Source organism: Electrophorus electricus, chromosome 1, assembly GCF_013358815.1.
Source record: "Electrophorus electricus isolate fEleEle1 chromosome 1, fEleEle1.pri, whole genome shotgun sequence".
Taxonomy (NCBI): domain Eukaryota; kingdom Metazoa; phylum Chordata; class Actinopteri; order Gymnotiformes; family Gymnotidae; genus Electrophorus; species Electrophorus electricus.
Genome location: NC_049535.1, coordinates 29,654,053 through 29,676,245, shown reverse-complemented (window position 1 = coordinate 29,676,245; position 22,193 = coordinate 29,654,053). Strand labels below are relative to the sequence as shown.

The window sequence follows — 22,193 nt, the reverse complement described above, 5'->3', positions numbered from 1 at the left end:
TTCTCTGCCGACAAGTCATTAATTATCCGTCGTGTGACCCAGGCTAGAGCCATCCCTGGGTGTGCCCAGGCTCGAAAACCTTTTGTTTTCAAACGACTGAGGACAGATGCCTTCAAATAGGTAAATGAGTAGGGCTAAAGGTTGCTTCATTCCGTACTCAAGGTCTTTCTTTACCTCTGCCCGTATCCGAACCTTTGGTAAAGTTTCTAGGGTCCTCGTGCAGGATCTTATAAAATATTTCTCATCAGAAAAGACGGTGGCTCATCACAGGTTAAGCGAGTGTTTAGACTGGCCGAGAGCGTTGAGAATGAATGCTGAAGGTTTTGTATAAAAAGAAGACGCAAGTGTTGGTGATTTATGACCCGAAGAAAGGATTGCTTACTCAGACAGCTCCCAGTTTAGCCCCATGGTTCGCCCCCCACCCCCCTCATTTACGCTGCAGGAATCCCAAAATGCACACCTTATGATCACTATGGACTCTCTTTGTTATTATGCTTCCGTATTGCTAAATGTGAAACATCTAGCACTCCTGAAATTTACAGCAGGCGCAAGCTGTCTGAGTTATCGTAGGGGCGGCTAATAATTCAAATGTGGCCTCAAGGTTGATGGTTATATTGAAACTTAATGTCTCCTCAGAGCTTTCCCGCTCCTTAAGTGCGTAAACACAGGCTCTTTAAAGAAATAAAACAATACAGTTTTGCATAGCCTTCGAGTCTCTAGCCCATCAGGCGTTCATTAATAGTCGTTTTAAAGTGTGTGCATTTCATGATTTCACACTTTGTACACTTCCTCATGTCTGCGTCGCTCCGTTATTTCTGACGATACGAAAACCATCAATCTTGTATTCCTAATCTTATGGTGGTCCAGCGTGAACGTGATTGTAAGATATCTGAAGGAACATGTAAAACCTTTGTTAGTATTTTTAAGAGAACATAAAAGTATCATTTGAGTGCTTTTATAAATACAGGATATTCTCAAGTAGACTGTCATTTGTCAGGATGGTCAAGACATTGGATTGTATGTAATCAGATCACAGTAATTGCAATCAGAGCAGCTGCAAAAGTTGAATTAATGAAGAGATGTTTATTTTTGATACTATTTCCAATTATCTCAATGGAATGAAGAGATCATATAAAATGTTTAAACACTTGGGGTTAATTTCTAACCTGACAGAGGAAAACCGAGAGCCCGTGATAGGTGCACATACGTTTACTAGTATCTGACACTAATAGGTTTGCTGTTGGTATCATTACGATAAAATACATCTATGGTGTACATTCGGATATATTCCAGCTCTTGAACTGGATTCTGTTTTGTCGTGCTACGCTTAGTTGTTAGCCCAGCAGGAAAAGGGCACTGTGACCCAGCGGTTTACGTTATGAATTACGGGTCCAGTTAAAACCACAGAACTGCATGTGACTATGATTTAATTGATTTTATCATAAATCACTGACAGTTAAGAGAGACACCAGAGGCATAGAGAAAGTTAGGGTAGCTTATAGTGCAATAGGCTATCTGTCATGTCTCGTAATATTTTAAATGTTTTAGATATTGTAGGCTATAGACGCATTCACTGAGTTTCTGTAGCCTTTGCTATACATTTTCATTGATTACATTAGGTTTTATTGCAACGATATTGTCATGGCGCATGCCATTAATACGCATTCAACAGATGCTACTACAATGATTTTAAATAAGTTAATCCAAATACAATTTAGATTTCTTTAATAGTTACAAATACTATTCAGTGAGGTATACATTGATACTCCTTTATTTTCAATAATACAGAATTACAGTACAATAGCCAATAACAATAGCTGTTATTACGGCAAGCAGTACACCAGAGTCGTGGTCTACTGGGTCGTTTGTCATGTTGGGTGAAGTTGGCACTTTTCAGACTCAGAGGTTATACGGCTACGCTGACACAGATCACCCCGCTCGTCCTCAATGTATGTCTGCATTCAGTCCAAGTTAAAAATTACCCATTCTGGGCCTTTATAGTTTTTAAAAATTAACTTTGTCCACAAGAAAAGCCGATGCGTGAATTTTATTGTTAGCGTAAACTAAGCGACTTACTATCTGAAAATGAGGAAATTTCAGACTAGTTAGAATTTCAGTACTAATCACTAGATTTCCCCATCGCAATTAATACATCGGGTATGTTATTTGTGTTTGTTTGTTAGTGTTCGTTTGTTTACTTTCAATGTAATAAATGCTCAAACACATAAGGGGAGGTTATACTGGCCCCTACAGAAATATTCCAAAACTATAAATTGGGGCAAAGAGTGAGAGAAAAGTATTTTTAAATGAAAAGGTTATATTACACGCAAGCAGAAATTTCCCGAACTCTCCTACGAAAACATACATGACATGTCAGTTCCGTGGGGATCAATAAGAGCATATTGGGAAGGTTTCTGAGACAGGAATGAGAGTTAATTGTAATGCAGGCATGTTTACTATGGGGCTGTATGCGTGGGTGTCAAAAACCAAACCCACTGCTCGCTCACTCTCTTGTTGCAGAAACCCCCTTTAACGTTTCAAGTCTGGACGCTTGCAAGTTCGGGGTGTTGAAAGCTCCGTGTCGTCCACCAGAATGCCAAAGAAAAGAAGATATATCCCAAATTTCCTCGCCTAAAACAACCTTGTCGCGTGTATTTGGTTGTTCCAAGCGTTTGCGCTGATTTCATCTTAAGGTTTCAGAATCCAAGGAGTGGACCCGATGAAAACACATTTTGGAGGCTAGACAGGTCTCTCTGAGAATATGGAGCAGAGCTCGAGACTTCCTAGCCGTAGTGGACATTAGATTAAAATCATACAAGCCTTCTTTTGTGGATACATGAATCTACTAGTCTGATTTAGTTTTTACAGAGTCGACATTTGACGCATGCGTGTCACGTGAACGGAGGAATCTGGACAATATTTTGGATTTGTATACAGGGCCTGGATGGTTTCTCATGTCACTAACTCTGCTGTTCACAACTGCCTGAGAAGTTGCGAGAAATGTGATGATGTCGGCGTTGAGCTGATTTCCAGAACGTGCCATACGGTGTCTTTGAGAGCCCTTGGATGTACATATTGGGAATTAATACATATATATTTATAAGACATCACAAGGAGATTCCAAAGTACTCGATTGATCATTAATCTGGTGAGTTATCACGTCTCCACTCAAAGGTCACATTGGGAACGCAATGGCAATCTGTCAAAGACACATCGTGCCTCTACGTTACTTTCGCTCATATATAGCTTTTCTCATGTTTAAGTGTTGCATGCATGACACATAGAGCTGTTTTCGGACGTGATGAACTGCATTAGGCATGGCCTTCGACCATACGAGCCCGGGAGTGATGCAATTTCAGAGAGAGAGAGAGAGAGAGAGAGAGAGAGAGAGAGAGAGAGAGAGAGAGAGAGAGAGAGAGAGCATGCTAATAAAGTTAAATGTTTAAATGTTTACTATGTGAGCTGTTCTGAATGTTTGTACTGTGGGATTTGGCCAAGGCACTGTTTTTATTGAAAGCCTTTGCCTAGAAAACAGACCACAGCTCCCCAACGCCTGTTCGTCCAGTTAATATGCATTTTGATAAATTATGCACGCGCCCTTTGTTGCAAAGCCTGCAGAAACGAACCCAAGGCGAATCCCGCTGTTGATTTTCTACATTCTGTCTACATACCCTACACAATAATCAAGTATTTCTGGAGGTTTTCGTTCTGCTGAGTAGAATCTGGTTCTGGTTCGGCTAGAATTTCGTTGCTCGTTGGTTTCTTTCTTTCCCATTTCCCCCACTAAAAATTGGCTCATCAGCTCTTCTGGCTGGAAGCTGCCTCCTCCCTTTGTTCTGAGCGCAGCAGCGTTCCTGCTTGCGGGGGCAGGAGCACCCTTCACTTTGTAGGTAACTTTAGGTTAGTCCAGTAAGACTGCGGGTCGCTGGCGTGTTAGCAGGGACGAAAAACCACCAAAAACTGCCCGTTTAGCGCTTGAAAGTGGCCCGGGCGCCGGGGATGGACGGGAGCCAACGGCGTGCGTGAGTGCGGGGATGCAATAAATAACTTTATAGCGCTATAGGCCGCAGAGTCGGGGAGGTCGGGGGAATCCTCGTTTTGATTTATGTGTTTGGGGTAGCTGTCAGGAGCCGGCGAACGGGAGCGTCCAACGTTTTTATTCCACTTTTAATAAGCGCTACTATGCAGACCAGCAAGGCCATTTCATTCCATTTCTACCCAGGCCCTCACCTACTGTATATATCCATTTTCGGTTCTCCAAGGCTCCCGTTTGGATTAAGAACTGTGTTTACCAAGTTTATGGGCGGATTCTTGACCAGAATGGTGGGGCTTATGCTTTATGTTTTTTTTGTTTGTTTGTTTTGTTTCGTTTTTTTTTCTGTGGTCGCCGCACCTAGCTTGATACTTTAGACTGTATTAATTACGTTGAACTGCATTTTTTCGGTGACTGTTGCAGTTTATTATTATTATTATTATTATTATTATTATTATTATTATTATTATTATTATTATTATTATTATTATTATTGTTATTGTTGTTGTTGTTGTTATGGAATATTTTGTAGCTGATTTACTTGGCTGTTAACAGCTGCAACCCTGCACCAGTGTTTGGTCTCTAATGATAGTAAATAAGGGGCTTGCTTATTCGAGACTAAATACTATATGGTTTAGTCTTATTTTTGCAAGTAAATACGCATATTCGCATATATCATCAGATGAAAATTCAGTTATTTTTATCCTTTTTTTGGATTTATATCCGTCTACTAGTTCTTTCAGTAGGACTGTGGGAAAGAAAATTTTGTAACGAAATTACATTAAATAAAATAAGTACGAAATAAAGTACAAAAAGAGTGATTGAAATCAATTGAAATTGATTACTTGGTGGTGCATCTTGTATATTTTCGATATCATCGAATTTCTCCCTGAATTCCAAAACATAATTTGAAGTTTACGACAGTCAGCCACCGGTGACCAACTTTCAAACAGCTTCCGATGTAGATTTGTGTATATAGTACATGAGGTCATAAATTCTGTATTGGAATTTTTTGTCGACCCTTTTTTTTTTATTGCATATTTGTGTGTGTTTTGGTGTGTGTGTGTGTGTGTGTGTGTGTCTACTTTTAGTTCCTTCGGGTTATCAGGAAGCTGTATCCTTGTATAAAATCTAGAAGTGAAAGACGTTATCTCGGTAAGTGATCCAATCTTTCCTTAATCTGCAAGGTGTGACCATAATTCATATCGTCGGATTATGTGCTTGTGGAGGAAATGTTGCTTCCTGTGCTTGTGTTTTGCAGTGACAGTCTGTTATGTGAATTATTGATTTGTATTCATAACCAATATGAAATAATGCTCAGCCATAAATTAAAAAGAAAGACACATTTAATTCAATCATGTGTTAATAACAGAGAAGGAAAATGCCAATTCTGTCTAAAAATGTCCTTTAAATTCTAAAATTGAAACCGGAATTAACATTCGTATATATTTGATTTTTTTATCAGCATGGACTGTACGTGTTGAGATAAAACAAGAAGAAATTATTTTACCATTAACAATAAGTCCCACTAGTGTGTATAGGATGACCCGTCAATGTTAATCTTTTGTGTGTATGTCCTTGGCATTGTAGCAATGGATATATGTCAAAGGATATTTATTTTTGCAATGTGGGATTTAAATGTACATTTCAACAACATGATACTGCATTCTACTAAGAAAACCTTTGACAGAAGAACACAGCATGAGCTCACAATATAATGGAATGTTGGCACTGGGTCTTCTGTGCAAGTTAGAGGAATCAAATGACGAACAATCGCGTAGCAAAAGGTGAATAGCCAAGTCCCATGCAGTTCGCTCCACACTGTAATAACACACACAACCTGTTTTCTTACGTGTAAATAAACACACAAACAAGACCAACAAAAACAACGACAACAAATCAGTCATTATTTTGCCATTGAAAGACTGGTGGCTGTTGCAGTGTTACAGTGACAAGGCAAATGAGAAAAACAGTAAAACGAGGTTGTTATTTCACTGCTATTCTTGTGCTGATTACAAAAAAATCCCTTATCATAAGATATTATATAACTGGTTCACGGGTATTTAAATTAGATATTTTCTATTTGAAGTTACTTTTATATTATTGCTATCCGGAAGAATGGCATGTAGAATTTCACGAAAAATGAAAAATCTTACATAAAGAAAAATCGTAAGGATCAGTAAAGAAGACTTTACTGTTTTCATCGATATCATTTTTGGCCTATACCCAGCGCAATAGTGCAGTGGTGTTCCAGGAATAATTCTGCTATTCCATCGTTCGAAAGAAAATATCACTAAATAGTCAGGTCGAATGTCTTGCTCTTTTCAGACGTTGAAAACTTAAAAATGGGCTGTAGCTAGTTGTCCTCCGTATAAAAAATAAAATAATCCAAAGTGCGAAGTACTCTCTCAGTATGTACGTTATTTAAAGATGATTGCTGTAGGCCTCTAGGGTAAAGGGTATAGGATGAACAGAAAAAACATAATAGTTCCTTCAGTTCCTTCCTTCATCCCACGTGCTAGTTAATTAGTAATCTTTTAAGTTGTTCCCTGCCTCATCCTTTTAGCAGTACTTGCAAAATGAGAAACAATAGTGTTTAAGAAAAAAAGATGCAGACATGTACATTTTTGCATCCTGCCTTCCTCCCACAACGTTGGTGATGATCTCTATTCAAGTACCTTTTTAAAGTTGCGTGTTTACAGCTGCCTGTGTGCGGCAGAAGTCATAAATCTTACGTATCCATAAACGACGAGGGTGGTGTCCTGAATAATAAAAATATGGAGAAGGAAAGTTAGAGAGAGAGCGAGAGAGAGAGAGAGAGAGAGAGAGAGAGAGAGAGAGAGAATGAGAGGGAGAGGGAGATTTTCAGGGAGAGAGAGATGACTATTGGCGGTGAAGAGAGAAAGTAATATTTCTAAAACACCTTGTTTTCGTTTCCATTTTGTTTTCGCATAGGCTTTCTTCCTCGTTTTCTTCTCGCATTTTTCTTCTTTCTTGTTCTTCTCCCGTATTGATTTAGTTTTTAAAATCAGTCTTGTGTCAAAGTCCCACTTAGCATACAGAAGAAAAAAAACGTCACCCGGGAAACCCTCTTGTGTATCTTTAATGCTTGCTCGTTAGCCAACTTAGACTTGTGTGATCATGACTGGTTGGAGCGGTTAAATATCAAAAATTATCTTTGCTTTTTTTTATTTGGTGCTTTGTTTTCACACTCCTCCCTCGCTTTCCAGTCCGCCTGTTGTCTGTTCTCTTGTTCTCTCGCCCCCTCCCCACCTGTTTTCATGTTTTGCGCATAAGTTATACTAGTTGGGTGTGATGACAGAGATATAATGCAACATTAACAATACAGACAGAGTGCTGTTTCTGCCAGGAGCTAACAGAAAGCCAGGATTGAGAATGCACTTCCTACTTTATTTTAACATGCTTCGATGTAATAAGTGAGAGAAACAGATGCCTTTCCCTCATTCTTCACTAAACAGCATTAGCATAGCCTACGACCTGAACTAGTGGAAAAGTGGGCTGAAAAAACTGCATGGATCTCGGCATGTAGGCCCTTATCCTGTGCTGCGCGCTTGCAATTAGCATAATTTTTCACTGGTGACGCTGTTTGATGGGAATTAACGCTCGCGCCTGGCGCATCCGAAGCCTGCTCCGTTATTTCCAAATTGCTGGAAAGGCCTGTGTTGACAACACAATAACCCGCCAAAAGAAGAGCAAAAGGGTGAAAATAACGCGAGCGAACGCTGGGGCCCGATATGCAACGAAGAAACGTGACGACGGCGAGTCGGGAGCCCTGTTCGGATTATGATGTTCAGGTTTGCACCGTGAGCGAGAGAAGAGAGGAGAAAGGAAGCGAAATCTGAGGCCATTGTTATCAGCGCGCAGGGCGTACCAGTCGACAGGGCGGCCAGGAGCAGCGCTGCCTGTCCATTTGCAGTCCCCCTCGCATACCTCAGATCTTTCATGCTAGACCGTCTGCCCCCTTTCGTGAGCCGAGGGGATCCGTCCAGGAGCGCCCGCACTCTGGCGCGGGGCAGCCGTGCTCGAGATACCCGGCGTCTGACACTCGCTGGCTGGCTGAAATATCGAAACGGGAACGAGCTTTGGGCTTTTTTATTGATTGCACAGTGGCCGCATGTGAAAAATATGATGCCTGCTCGGACGTCGCTCGTCAGAGGCTAAGGTAAGCTGGTTTGAAATAGGCTATCAGTTTGTGAATGGCGGTATGTGTGTCCTAGTGATTTATGACCGTATGACTCCAAACGCGGTTCAAGAAGAGTTCACAAGGCTTTAAGCTTCCTTCCACGCTGGAGCCTCCTTTCCCCCCTCAGAATTGTTCCATAGCCTCTAACGAATTCATTTTGCCAATCTCATATTTTTGTTCAGTATCAGAGAGAACCATTTCAGTGGGTTGTAGGCTATATTCTCCTATTGCCTTTAATGCAAAAGGATATGTTAATTTGAGCGCAGTAGTAGATGGATATTTCATGTGTGATTTAATGATCTAGACCAACAGACCGAAATATTCGCCGATTTTCGAGATTTCCACAAACAATTGGCACCACAGTGCTATTTTGTTTAATATAGAAATACAGTGTCCTGGGCCTCCTTTGCCACAGGCACCACGAACCGTGTTAACTAATATTAAAGGTAGCAGTCTAGTAAGCGCAGATGTAAAATATTAAGAAATGATGATTATTAAGTGCATTCATTTGAACCCCCCCCCCCCCACTCCCCAGTTGAAATTAGCTTATTTCTGTACCCCCTTGTCCGATAGCTAAGGGGCGCCCGAGCAATGTTCTCCCCTTGTTGTTTTGTTGACGTTTCACGGGTTGGTCTCTTTCCCCCAACCACGTCCGCTCTCGACTCTATAATTGTGTTAAGGTTGAATCTACAGAAAAGTTGGTTATTGTGTTACCGTAACAAGAGGGCCAGGACATTACGTGTTCCTTTTAATGGTTTGATATGATTTGATATCTATAATGCTTCTTGTTTTTTCTCTATTCCCCTCCCCCGCCCCTGAACAATTCCTTGGAGTAAATGATTAGGATTCCGTCCGTCCTCTTAGAAGATAAATGAGCTACATTTGTGACGTGGTGAGAGTTGATGTCCAAAAGCTGTAGCTCAGGTTTTCGGTTATATAAACAGACACGTGCAGTTGTCCACTCATTTTGTGTATAGCATTTCACCACGTGAAATAATTGTTTTCTTCATATTTTCTGTAAGTCCTTTGTGGTTAGTAAAATTCGTTTCACTGACAGACACAAATGGGTGTTTTCAAGGTTTTCGTTTTCAAGAAAGTATTCATTAGCTTTTTTTCGTGAAGACAGTCAATATCTGTTATTACTGACAACTGATAAAATAAATATCTTCATATTTATTTTGTTTTGCACTTTTAGTACAAGACTGGAGTATTTCGTTCTGGATTCAGTTTACATATTTATTGGCAGTGCTTCTACAAGGATTTAATAAAAAATTGTGTGCTGGATTTTCTGTCAAATTTGACTGCATGCATTAGGCTATGCTTGATGTTTATAAACTATGGGTACAGTTGTACCCATACGCACCTTATATAGGCCCTTATATAAGTTGTATTTATTTAAGGTAAACAGCCTAGTTCGGGTTATTCTAAAATGTTATATTATATATTATATTTGCAGCCAAAACATTTTTAATTAAGGTATAATAAAATAAGGTGTGTAAAATTATGTTGAATATTATTGTTCAATTTTTATTTGACAATGTTATATTGAACTTGCTGTTATTCTATCAGCTGGCGAATACCAAATCCTCTGTAAATATCTGGACAATGGCGTTGTAGCAAGTTTTCATATTTTTATCATTCTCTCTTTACTAACCGTAAATTAATGCCAGGTGTCTGTAAGTGTTTGACTGATTACCCTCGCCCCGTCCTTTCAACCACACCAGCACCAAGCGAAGAGGTCTTGTGCTCTTTCCGGGATTAGATTTGTCTATTTCGGTTCAGCGAACATCATGAATCATATCTAGCCATGGCTTCCGGGGACCTCTTTCCACGCCACGCTCATAGAGTCCACAACTAAGTTCATCACATTGGTCTTGGAACACAATGCCGTTTTTTCAGGTTTTTAGTGTTGACCAAATACATTTGTGTGTAACAAGAGAAAGCCTTCTGGAGAGAGCCGCTGTACGTAACGCATATTTATTGATTTGTCTGTGCTGCTAATGCTTTTGAAGACCCGAGGTTTTTCATTAGCTTATGATGCTTCCTTATGAATAAGAAAACAATTCTGCATTAAATGTCATTTACTTTATTATCATTGCTTATTTTCTTTCTTTTCTTTTTCTTTTGGTCAAAATTAAATAAGAAATTTACGTGATACGTATCTAGCAATAACTAAACATAGCCTGTTAGGATGTTAGGATGACTGGACGAAACATCGGAGGTTTATATATATATATATATATACACATATACCATTACGCGTTGGTTAATAACTCGTTTAAAAGGGGCCGACAAGAACAACAAGAAGAATAGATTTTATTAGGAAAAAAAAAAACGTAGAATAAAACATTTTATAATGGCAGATACAAAAATATGAAAGAAAAATATGAAAGCATAGGCATTCGAAACATTTCATACTCGTTTTCAGAGTCGGAAAATCACGACGTTCGTTTTACGGAAAAGTTTTTGAGACGTGAGCAGTTGGGTTCTTTATACATATGCGTGTATATAGTGAGAGGGAGAGCCAGATAACGAGCGAGAAAGAGAGAAAACGCAGCCAGCGTTCCCTGACATAGCATCTGCAAGCCGCGTTGTGGGAACGTGCTATTCATGTCATGGCGCCTTTCAGCGCAGTAAGATGGATTTACCTCGCGCCCCTCTTATTATGTGCCTCTTATAACCTTTCAGGTCAGCTTCCAAGAGGCCGTTGGAAAAAGACCGTCACGTGACATCTGGTGCCAATGTTCTTCCAGAAGGTCGTCAGGACCCTGGTAGCCAGTAACGCGACTTTTGGAAATGCAGAAAACGACCTACTACGACAACTCAACGCTATTCGGAGGTTACTCGTATCAGGGGGCCAATGGCTTCGGCTATGAGGCTCAGCCAGCGGCCTTCCAGAGCTCGGCACACCTGGAGAGCGATTATCAGAGGTCGGCCTGCTCCTTGCAGTCGTTGGGCTCCAGCGCGCCCACACAGCCACAGCATGCCAAAACAAAAGAGCTCAACGGCAGTTGTATGCGGCCCAGTCTGCCATCTGAACACCACCCACCTCCCCAAGTCTCCCCTCCTCAAAACCCAGTGAACCCAACAGGGTCTAGTGTGGCCCAGCAACCAGGGGGTAGTAGCAGCGGTGGGGCTGGCACTGGAGGTACGACCAAATCCTCTTCAAAGTCATCCACGCTTGCCCCGAATCCTACCATCACCAAGCAGATCTTCCCCTGGATGAAAGAGTCACGTCAGAACACCAAGCAAAAAAACAGCTCCCCCAGCGCAAGCTCAGCTAATGGTGTGTGTGCCAACCCCTCCCTATCCTTTAATGATCACCCACTGCCTCCCCAACCCCACCTGCTCCTGTTTTCCTAGGACAGATGTTGGCCTGCATATAGGTTTAAAGTAGAATTAAAAGCAATGTATTCCTTTTTTTTGGGGGGGGGGGGGGGGGGGTGCTATGGCATACAGAAATAGCAACAATTATGCAAAGAGCCCATCATTTTTATATTCAAATATTCAAATTATATTCAAATATTTAAATAAATGTATTCAGATATATGTGAGAGAAATATTTGTTTACAGAGGAAAAAAAAATGAAGCCTACTTGTTCCCAAATACACGCATAGATTTTTAAAAAATTATCTTCATAGGGAAAGCGAGCCATTCAAAGACAATCAGCGTGTGGATAGCAAATATGCTCTAGCTTACTGCACAGTACGATCTTGGCCGTGGGCTTTGGTTGTAACACAATTTACATATACCCGGTCAATGTTAGGGCGCACATCTCTTAATAAATGCCAGTTATGAAGTGTTGACAACCAATATCAGGGGGTATGTTTTTTTCGTGGACAGCTTTATTAAGAGGAACGATGCATTCAATTGCCGCATGTAGTAATTATGTTTTATTTCATTCCCACCCCAGCGGAGAGCAGTGGCGGAGAAAAAAGCCCTCCGGGTTCTGCAGCTTCCAAGAGAGCGCGCACAGCCTACACGAGCGCGCAGCTTGTGGAGCTTGAGAAAGAGTTCCATTTCAATCGGTACCTGTGCCGGCCTCGTCGTGTAGAGATGGCTAATCTTCTCAACCTTAGCGAAAGGCAGATCAAGATCTGGTTTCAGAACCGCCGCATGAAGTACAAGAAGGATCAGAAGTCGAAAGGTATGGGTTCTTCCTCAGGAGGGCCATCCCCGACCGGAAGCCCGCCTCTTCCAATGCAGTCCTCCGCCAGTTTTATGAACTCCATGCACTCAATGAGCAGCTATGATGCGCCGTCTCCGCCGTCGTTCAACAAGCCTCATCAAAACGCGTATGCCATGTCAACAGCCTATCAGAATACCATGAAAGGTTGCCCCTCGCAACAGAAGTATGGTAACACAGCACCAGAATATGACCCACACGGGCTGCAGGGTAACAGTGGCAACTACGGGACGCCTAATATGCAAGGTAGCCCCGTGTATGTGGGAGGCAACTATGTGGATGCCATGCCCGCTACTGGGCCATCTATGTACGGCCTCAATCATCTTCCGCACCACCAGTCTGCCAACATGGACTATAACGGTGCAACGCAGATGTCGGCTAGCCAACACCATGGACCGTGCGATACACATCCGACATACACGGATCTGTCCGCGCACCATCCTTCTCAGGGTAGAATCCAAGAAGCACCCAAGTTGACTCATCTGTAGCAGGTTTGGACAAAACGAAAAAAAGACGAAACAAACAAACACAAACCCATGGGACGATGCAATGGGGTTGAAAAGATGATCCAGTGGTTTCTTCCCGTGTGTAGAACTGCAGTTGGTGTCGATGTTGTCCTTCCATTCGCCTGTGAGCACGTTTGTTTATTCAGATGATATCTTCCAATCAATTCAGTATTCAGAGCCCTAAAAACCCTTTAAGGACGAAACTCATAAATATTGGGTAAGCGTGGCTAGTGTATGCCAAGGAATAGGGTATTTTACCGTATGACCCTGTGTGACTCTCGTTTACATCATCGTTACCATTCTTAGACTTTGTCAGCATACCACCCACGTCTTCACGCGTAGGGCTGCTTGAGAGCAGAGTTGTAGTGAAGTCTTGAAACCGACATTAGGAAACCACTGGATTGTTTTCGTTCACTTCCCTTCTTCCACATACCTCTTTTTAAACGACTCACAAAGCTGCCATTTGCTCGATTATTTTTATTTAACCGCCCCCATAAAACATCACACGTAACACATACTTGCGCACTGTCTTTGGTAACACAAGGTAGATCTCAACACTCTGATGAGTTTAGGTCCGTTTTCAAACTACACTACCTGCGGCTTACTCCCATTAACTGACTAAAATTAGATGATTGTTATAATATTGATACAGGGTAAAGAAAAGAAGATTTGATAATTTAGTCCATACGTGGTCACCCCTACCTTTCTCAACTTGTTGTGCCCCTCCCTCACCCTCCCACTACTTCCTTCCTCCTGAGAGAGAAAGAGAATGGGATCCCCTCCTCTTTCTCTCGCTCTCTCTCTCTCTCTCTCACTCACTCACTCACTCTCTCTCTCTCTCTCTCTCTCTCTCTCTCTCTCTCTCTCTCTCTCTCTCTCTCTCTCTCTCTTTGTCTACTTTGGGTTTGCTTACATTAGCCCAAACTAATGCGAATGGTCCATTTTCTCATGTCTTGACTTAACGTGGAAACAGGGTATAATTGAACAAAATGCATGTCCAGGATACCAGGCAGTGGTGTAGACGTTTCGGTTTACGCCTAATGCTTTCTCGTCTGGGCATCATTGTTGCACTTAGAGTTTACATTTTGATGGGTAAGGAAAAAGTAAATCTTATTTTGAAGCGAAAGGCCTTCAATCAGCGTCTTTCGGTATGTGTGTTCAAATGAACATTCATAAATATATATTTATTTGTTATAGCCAGTTTAAATACTTTCTTTTTGTATTATTTATCCCCCATGTATTTATATCGAGAAAGTGTACTTTTTTAGTATTTACCTGTTATAAAAAGAAGACATTGTGTTCTTGTCATTGTAACTAATTTTAGTTATTGTATTTTAGAGATACGTAGGTTTATGTTACCCTTGTACATAAACAATGATTCGACCTGTACAGGGGGAAGAGAACGGAATCAAACCGTTCCTTCATAGTTGGAAATTAGAAAGTATAGCAAACCTTTTTTTTAAACATCAGTTGTTCTTTGTAGCTACTTTGATTTTCTTGTTAATAAGAGTTGTCTGTTGAACAATTCTTTAATAAAATGTTATGTTATTCATTTCCATTCTAGTCTTGTATATCCTTAGTATTTTAGGCTATTGGATTTCTTTCGCGCGCACGCCCGCTCACTATCTCTCTCTCACTCACGCACGCGCGCACACACAAACACACGCACACACACACACACACACACACACACACGCACACACACACGCACACACACACGCACACACACACGCACACACACACGCACACACGTGGTACATCTGTCCTCATGGCTTCTCAAAGAGCCCTCGAGGCCGTGCTTGCAAGGCAGTGGTCACGTGAGGCGAGGTCAACCCAGTCCTTACTCTCAGTTTGAAAGAAACAGGTTAATTATAAAGTTGTCTACTTTAAGAAGTCAGAAGTTTTAAAACTCAGTTGCATTAAAAACATGATTCATAATTACTAATGTTTTTATTGAATATAGTTTTACCTTAACACTGAATCAAAACAATCTCGTATTAAATATTACCTTTTGAGTGAAATACAACCTCTTTATCTTCATGGAAACATAATTACACTGTAGTGCACAACAATAAGGTAATTTTAGAATCATTAGTTCTGAAACATAACCACTGGTATGCTTTAAGAACAAAAATATGTGTACCAAAATAACTGGATTTGCTTGGTGTTTATATAAATCTATCGCCTTCAATAATATCTTACACTGCAATAAGATTCCATAGCAAAGTAAAAGCAGAGTAATCCGAAATAAATATTTTCAGATACATTCAGGGAAACTTAATTAAAACTCGTAATAAAAAGGGATACAAATAATCTAAATAAGATGAATCATACCTAACAGTAGAATGAAAAATATACATTCATTCACAATCTACACGTCAAACAGACATTCATGGTAGATAAACGGTGCATATCTTTGATCAGTTTTTCCTAACACTATGGATCAAAATGTACAATAGCAAAACGTCTTTCCTTCTAAAGTAAACTAGATAGATAGATAGATAGATAGATAGATAGATAGATAGATAGATAGATAGATAGATAGATAGATAGATAGATAGATAGATAGATAGATAGATAGATAGATATTTACGAGGCCAAGATGAATTGGTAACCTTTCAAAAACTGTCCGCCGAGGTTAGGAAAATCCTTTTGTACTGAAACTTCATATAATACTTTTCGTAAAACAGCGTATCTTTCTTTGTTCAAATAAAACTGTAAAGAGACATCCGTGTAACCCGCGGTAAACTCCATTTTGGTTGTGGCCTTCTTGAACTGACCTCCTCTTATTTGAGTGTCCACTGCCCATAGCATGCTTTGTATACCCATTTAATACCTAAACACCCACACACATTTTATGTTTTCGTTTGCTTCTTCCAGCGAAGAAAATGGCGAAAATAATGCAAGAACCCCGAGACATATTTAGCCTGGGAATCCATGTAAGGCCATTTTGTATTCCCGGTTTTACTTCCTGGATAATTCTTTACGCCATATTAAATCGGAAACAAATAAATCTTTGCATCAAAAAGACTAATTTAGAGAAGGTATACGCAAGACTATGTGGGAGTAAAGGGGGTTTCTTTGTTGTGATCGTGGAGGGAAGAGGCGAATTCTTGAGGGTGGTTCCTGTCAAGCGCTTTGCCGGCGAAAAGATTGATCACCGCGGCTACTTTACTACTTGGATTCTAAAAATATCTACCCCATATATCAGGGCTTTTTTTCTTAAAAACATTGCTGTTCTCTGTGTCATCATGTAAACGTGCATTATTGCTTTCTTCTTCCACTCTGCAAAATAAATGAATTTCAAATCTATTTCAAACAAAAACGAAAGGAAAAAAGGGATTTTAAAAGCGACCTCTCAGTGAACTTTCAGTAATCTATGCTGTGAAACTATGCTTTTTGAACAAACTAAATTCAAATAGACATTCAGAAAAAAACAACTACATTTTACATCCAACCAAATTCCAATACCAAGCTTGTTATCAGCACTCCAACAAAATATATGCATGCGTTTTTCAACGAATTTATTATAGACAAAACTTAGCTGCAAACTTACGCGCACACAGGTCCCCAAATATTAGGAGTCCCACGGAAGTTTCAATTAATAGCAACCATATATGCTAACTTCCTTCGCGGTCTGCGTGATGAGGAGTTCCTCAGTCCGACAGATAGAACTTACAATCTTAAAATGTCTCCTATCTCTATTTATTTAGACAATACATGGGAAATTTTATATATAGGCCATATATAGCTACCTTCCTTGTCTGTTACTCTTGTCAAAACTTTTAAGATTAATGACCCTCGCTAAAATACGCAGTAAGACCATATTGTAGATGTGCTTTTAACAGTCACTTAAGGCCTGAGGATTACATCACCAGGAGCTCTGTATTCGGATGGCCATTGTCTAAATAAGGGCTTACTTAACCACGCACAGTGAAAGGCACTGGTCAAGCACCTGGCAACCGTGCACTTTTTAATTTTGTATATATGAGCCCTCTGCTAACACCAGAATTATATGATCCTCGTGAATATTTGATCAATTCAGAAAAATTATGCTTTCTTTTGCTACAAGGCCCCGCATTTCCATTGGCTGACACTAGTCATGTGACCAGGAATTGGCTGCAATTTCGCCCATAGTCTTCAGTTTAGTAGACCCTGGTCCCCATACGCTAGTAATATCACCAATATACACAATTATTAAAGCCCGCAAATGCAGCCATAGTGGGAGCGCAAAATAAAACCGCACCATTTGGATGCTATTTTTGCGCATTTTGGTGTCGCTAACCGCCCTTCTTGCCTAGGCGAAGCGATGAATTTTGAATTTGAGAGGGAGATTGGGTTCATCAACAGCCAGCCTTCCCTTGCTGAGTGCCTGACGTCTTTCCCCGCTGTCCTGGAGTCATTTCAAACTTCATCAATCAAGGACTCGACAGTAATTCCACCTCCTTTCGAGCACACCATCCCCAGCCTGAGTCCTTGCACAGGCAACCAGGCGCGACCGAGGAGCCAAAAGCGAACCGCCTCCAATGGCCTCCAGCTCCGGACGCAAGCACCACCGGCAGCGCAGCAGCACCAGCAGCAGGGCCCGGCTCCTCTGACGGGCGGCGGCCCCCTGGCTCACGAGTTCCCATGGATGAAGGAAAAGAAATCGTCGAAGAAGTGCCCGAAGCCCGGAACAGCATCGGCAGCCACTGCAGCTGCCTCTCCCTCTCCAGCATCCTCTGGCTACGCCACCGCCGGACTCGAGTCCCCGACAGGTCAGTATGTCAATACAACTATTATGGCTTTATTTCTTTGGTTTTCCTTTTTGCAAAGCATACCTTCCGCGTGAAGACAAAGCTGTTCGGCGTTAAAGTGGCTTATGCTTTATGAAACGCTTCAGCTGACGTCCATTCTGACCGATGCAGAACAATTATGGAATTCTATCCATCCTGTTTACATTTTTTTTTTGCATATTGTTTCACCATAAAATTGTCTCTGACTGAACCATTGTTCAATATATGTGCTTCACCTATCGGCAGCATTGACTCATGTTTATTTGCTTGAGCAATGTTCACCTTATGCTTAATATTAATCATCTAAATTCAGCACTGTGCTCAGTGCTTAGTAATATTTTATCCGCCGACAAATCAATAACATCCCCATACTACATTATTATATGTTACCATTTTTATCAGTTAGCAAACAAAAATATGTAAGTAAAATAGCAATTACCCCTCCCCCATTTTTTGGCGTAATATGTGAATGCGTGTGTGTTCTGACTGATAAAGTTGTAGTTCCTTTGATACAGATAGTAAATCTTGCTCTAGAATAACGATTTAATCGCAGTTGATGTCAGCGCTGTCTTAATGATATATATTCATAACCATGTCTCATGGCTTGGGGTAGCCATTTTGGTTGTCAGTATGTAATGTGAATACTGTGCAACAAAACAAAATATGGGTGCTTGCTGGAATAACGCACATACCCCGCTGTTCCACTGGCTGTGAACGGATTTCTGCAATCTTTACTGCACGCTAAAACATAACGTTATTAAATACATTTTGAGACCTTCTTTGTATTTGATAGACGATTATTTAGGAATTTATGGTCCACATAGTCATTTGTGTCGTGATTTTACAGAGGTGCAAGGCGGGTTGGACAATAGCGGCGGTTCACGGCGATTGAGGACTGCTTATACCAACACGCAGCTACTTGAGTTGGAAAAGGAGTTCCACTTCAACAAATACCTCTGTCGACCCAGGAGAGTAGAAATCGCAGCACTTTTGGATCTAACTGAGCGACAAGTCAAAGTGTGGTTTCAAAACAGGCGCATGAAGCACAAACGACAAACTACACACCATCGAGACGGACAAGAGGGCGAGCCTAGCGGTTTCGAACCACTTGAAGGCGCAGATGCTTCCTCGCCTTACTCGAACCAAGCGCTTGAGTCGTCTGGTCCTGGTTCCAGCTCAGGATCGGCAGCAGCTTCGGAGGGTGAGACGTGCCCCACGGCCGCCTGCTATACGAACAGTGTTGACAACAACCAGCCCACGCCCGAGGAAGGTCAGGCGGTCCAGGCAAAGTCGGCATCTGTTCCTGACACGGCGGTTCACTCTCCACCCGTACCCACGCCCACTGCAGATAACCCTTCCACAATGGGCGAGGGCCGCGCAGCAGGGCCGGACCATTCGTTCACGGAGCCGCAGGATTCCTCTTCGCTTGCCGACTTGAATTTCTTTTCGACTGACTCCTGCCTACACATTTTCGGACGCTTTATCACCAAGTCTACAGAGCTCACTGATAGTCCCGTAGGACTTCTCTGAAGAGGATTTTGACTTGTTTACGAGTACTCTTTGTACCATAGATTTACAACATTTGCAGTTTTGATTGACTCTAAATTAAAAAAAGAACAATCGAAGTGCATCCCATCACAGTATTACGAATGCTTTCCGTCTACAACATTCCTGAAAGGAAAGACAAAAAAAACCTTCTGGGTTATATTCAGACATAGTTGTGAGACGAAGCCGTAGCGGACACAAATTATTAATTATTTTGACAGTATTACGATGTTCTGTTCTAGCGAATCCACATCGGGATTGCCCCTGTCGAGATTCAGGTATTTTATTGCCTTTTGTTTATCTGGATTTAAGTTCGTGCTGACTTGCAGATAAAGGTGCGGGGACTTTTTCAATGAAACTCAATCGTTGAATTCTCAGGAAATGTATCAGACATAAGGTTAGATGAACTGCTTTTAGAAATTCTCCGGAGACGGGCATTGCCCCTGATGATGAATTTTAGAACTAGTTTATTTATTGAGATTCTTTAATAGTAAATTTCAAATTATTTATTGTACATTATTTTCATAGTTGAAAATAAAACATTTATAAGCCGGAATAAGTGTGAATGATTTACAGGCTCAAACTGCAAGCAATTATCGAACAGGCAGTTATGTGTTAGAATGTGTTTTTCTAGAGTCCTCTCGTGGTAATGCTTTTATATTTAATGCCTTATAAAGCTCTGATGTTATTTCAACTGATTTTTTAAAACTGTAACATTTTTAAAACTATAACATTTGGCAAGTAATAATGTATTATGCACTAAAGAATGCATAACCATTTTTATGATTGAGTCGCACATATCAATGCTAACAATAATGATTATTATTATTATTATTATTATTATTATTATTATTATTATTATTATTATTATTATTATTATTATTAATACAGGAGAAGTACGACACGTAATAATAATCTAGGCTACTTTGTAAACAATGCATTTATCTTAGATAAATGTTTAAAACGCAAAAAAAAAAAAAAAAATAGAAAGGCAGCCTTATTTCTTCGCACGTAATTATAATAAATATAGAAACAGAAAGTGTATAATCGCAACTGTTTAAATACAAATGTACTAGCATATATATATTCAGAATAAATATAAGGTAGCAATTTTACTTACTCTGGGGTCTATAAAAACATTTAAAAACACATTAACAATAATAGCTTTGTGTATTCCCCATTTTAATATGACTCATAGTTATTATTATTATTATTATTATTATTATTATTATTATTATTATTATTATTATGCATTTCAAAGGATTGTGAACAACATGCCCTTTGTGCAACGTTCAGTCTTGCTGAGGTAGGCGCTTATGGTTGCATACGCTGAGATGTAGCCCAAAATGGCGCTGGAAACACAATGAAGGATATGAACAATAAAGCGGCGGCCATTATCGAACGTTTTGGTTGAAGCTGAGAACAAGGGACGTTGAATTGGTTGGTCCATAGTTGTATGTATCATTTTAAAATGAACATTTTAACACAAACGAACGTATTTAATTATTATTTTGACGTGATAATCAACACAAGACCCCTTATGAAATAGCTTCATCCAATGCAGTATATATTAATCTCACATGTAGGCTGTAGACTAACAAAACAAGAATGTATTAACAACACCCTAACAGCAATGATCAGCAATACTACTACTACTACTACTACTACTACTAATAATAATAATTGTTTTATATATATATATATATATATATAATACACACACACACACACACACACACACACACACACACACACACACACACACACACACATATATATATATATATATATATATATATATATATATATATATATATATATATATATATATATATATATATATACACTATACTATACTATACTATAGTATAATATAGGTACTGGAAAATGTACCATGAGTATAAATCTTCTTTTAAGGTAGAATGGATCTATGGGTTCAATAATAGCACGAAGTATTAAACATATTAGTTGCAGGTCTGCAAGGTTGTACTTCTATGTGTAGATGTATTTGAGTGAGTATTTGTTTGTGTGTATGTAATGCATGTTTGTGTCCCTGCAGAAGGGATGAGCTCAGGATACCAGCTGTTTGGTCATCCTACAATCAACCCTTAGCTATCAAATTGAGGCTCAGTATGAAAGTCAGACAATTCATCGATCTCATATCTCTGCCTGCCCAGACAATTAGAAACAAATGCAGGCACAAACATGTGCAGGAACAGTTTGCTGACAGATATGAATCACTTGAACAGTGAGAAAATAATGAGACACAATAACTTCGATCTCCTGTGATGTTTCAAATGAAACAGTTGTGTAAAGCTGAGGTGAAGAGAATGATGATCACATTTACCTGCCCACAACAGAACACCATGGCAGAGATAGGGAGAAAGACATCCAGACAGACAAACAGACAACCACATAGATAAATAAATTAAATATTATTTTGTAAATAGTTATGGTCTTTTTTAAAACAAATTAAGCCATTCACAATCTAGCCTCATTTTGCCAGCTCTCCCACCGCACCCCCCCCACCAGCTCCCTGTCTGGGCCGAGCTGTACAGATCTTTTAGCTGATACTGAACCCCCACACAGTTTCCTGAGGCCAATGGGAGGGCTTTTTCTCTTTCTCTTTCAGTCCAAACATCAACTGCATATCTATTTTTGTAGACCTGAGATGCGGAAGACACAGACTTCCCATATTATCATCTGAAAATAAGATCAACAATTTCCAGCTTGCTCTGAGACCTTTCATGTCTGATTAATATTTAAATGTCTACAGGGCACATTTTCCTCTCTACCGTGGTAATCTGAGGTGTGGTGCCACACTGATTTTTATCTCTCTTTCTGAGCTCCGCTTGGTGCACTGCCAGCTCATAGTGAAATGCTTTCACAGTCTCACTTTGCCATAATAAGGGGCCGGTTTATTTATTTTCTGTTTTTGTTTCCC

The 22,193-nt window shown here is 40.3% G+C and overlaps 2 protein-coding genes and 1 long non-coding RNA gene across 13 annotated transcripts in view; 2 read left to right on the top strand and 1 right to left on the bottom strand.

Moving 5' to 3' along the window:
* hoxb3a (homeobox B3a) overlaps positions 1-13,724 on the top strand; it is a 52,406-nt gene extending 38,682 nt beyond the window's left edge. For 6 of the 11 annotated variants that reach the window (XM_035524550.1, XM_035524537.1, XM_035524560.1 and 3 more), the window contains exons 3-5: positions 5,125-5,188; positions 10,926-11,523; positions 12,151-13,724. In XM_035524550.1, the coding sequence (XP_035380443.1) occupies positions 11,034-11,523; positions 12,151-12,911 (1,251 nt within the window). In that variant the 5' untranslated portion in view covers positions 5,125-5,188; positions 10,926-11,033 and the 3' untranslated portion in view covers positions 12,912-13,724. Of the gene's footprint in view, positions 1-2,573; positions 3,149-3,948; positions 4,023-4,102; positions 4,324-5,124; positions 5,189-8,137; positions 8,217-10,925; positions 11,524-12,150 lie in introns of those variants that run through there. The other 5 variants (XM_026998051.2, XM_026998050.2, XM_026998049.2 and 2 more) reach the window with 5 other exon arrangements.
* On the bottom strand, positions 5,209-7,014 carry LOC113569942. The gene is made up of 3 exons (XR_003409852.2): positions 6,957-7,014; positions 6,712-6,795; positions 5,209-5,854 (listed from the first exon to the last, which is right to left on the bottom strand). It is a non-coding gene; the product is annotated as an uncharacterized LOC113569942 (long non-coding RNA).
* Positions 13,725-17,148: 3,424 nt separating the features above from the next.
* hoxb2a (homeobox B2a) lies at positions 17,149-19,780 on the top strand. The gene is made up of 2 exons (XM_026997826.2): positions 17,149-17,686; positions 18,552-19,780. Exons 1-2 carry the CDS (start codon positions 17,239-17,241, stop codon positions 19,232-19,234), a joined length of 1,131 nt encoding a protein of 376 aa, XP_026853627.2. The 5' UTR covers positions 17,149-17,238; the 3' UTR covers positions 19,235-19,780.
* Positions 19,781-22,193: the final 2,413 nt, after the last annotated feature.

Bases quoted from the DNA above. Each gene is read 5' to 3' on its own strand.
- hoxb2a (XM_026997826.2), top strand. From the start codon at position 17,239: ATGAATTTTGAATTTGAGAGGGAGATTGGGTTCATCAACAGCCAGCCT. The intron at 17,687-18,551 runs GTCAGTATGTCA...GTGATTTTACAG, and splicing joins CGGACTCGAGTCCCCGACAG to AGGTGCAAGGCGGGTTGGAC.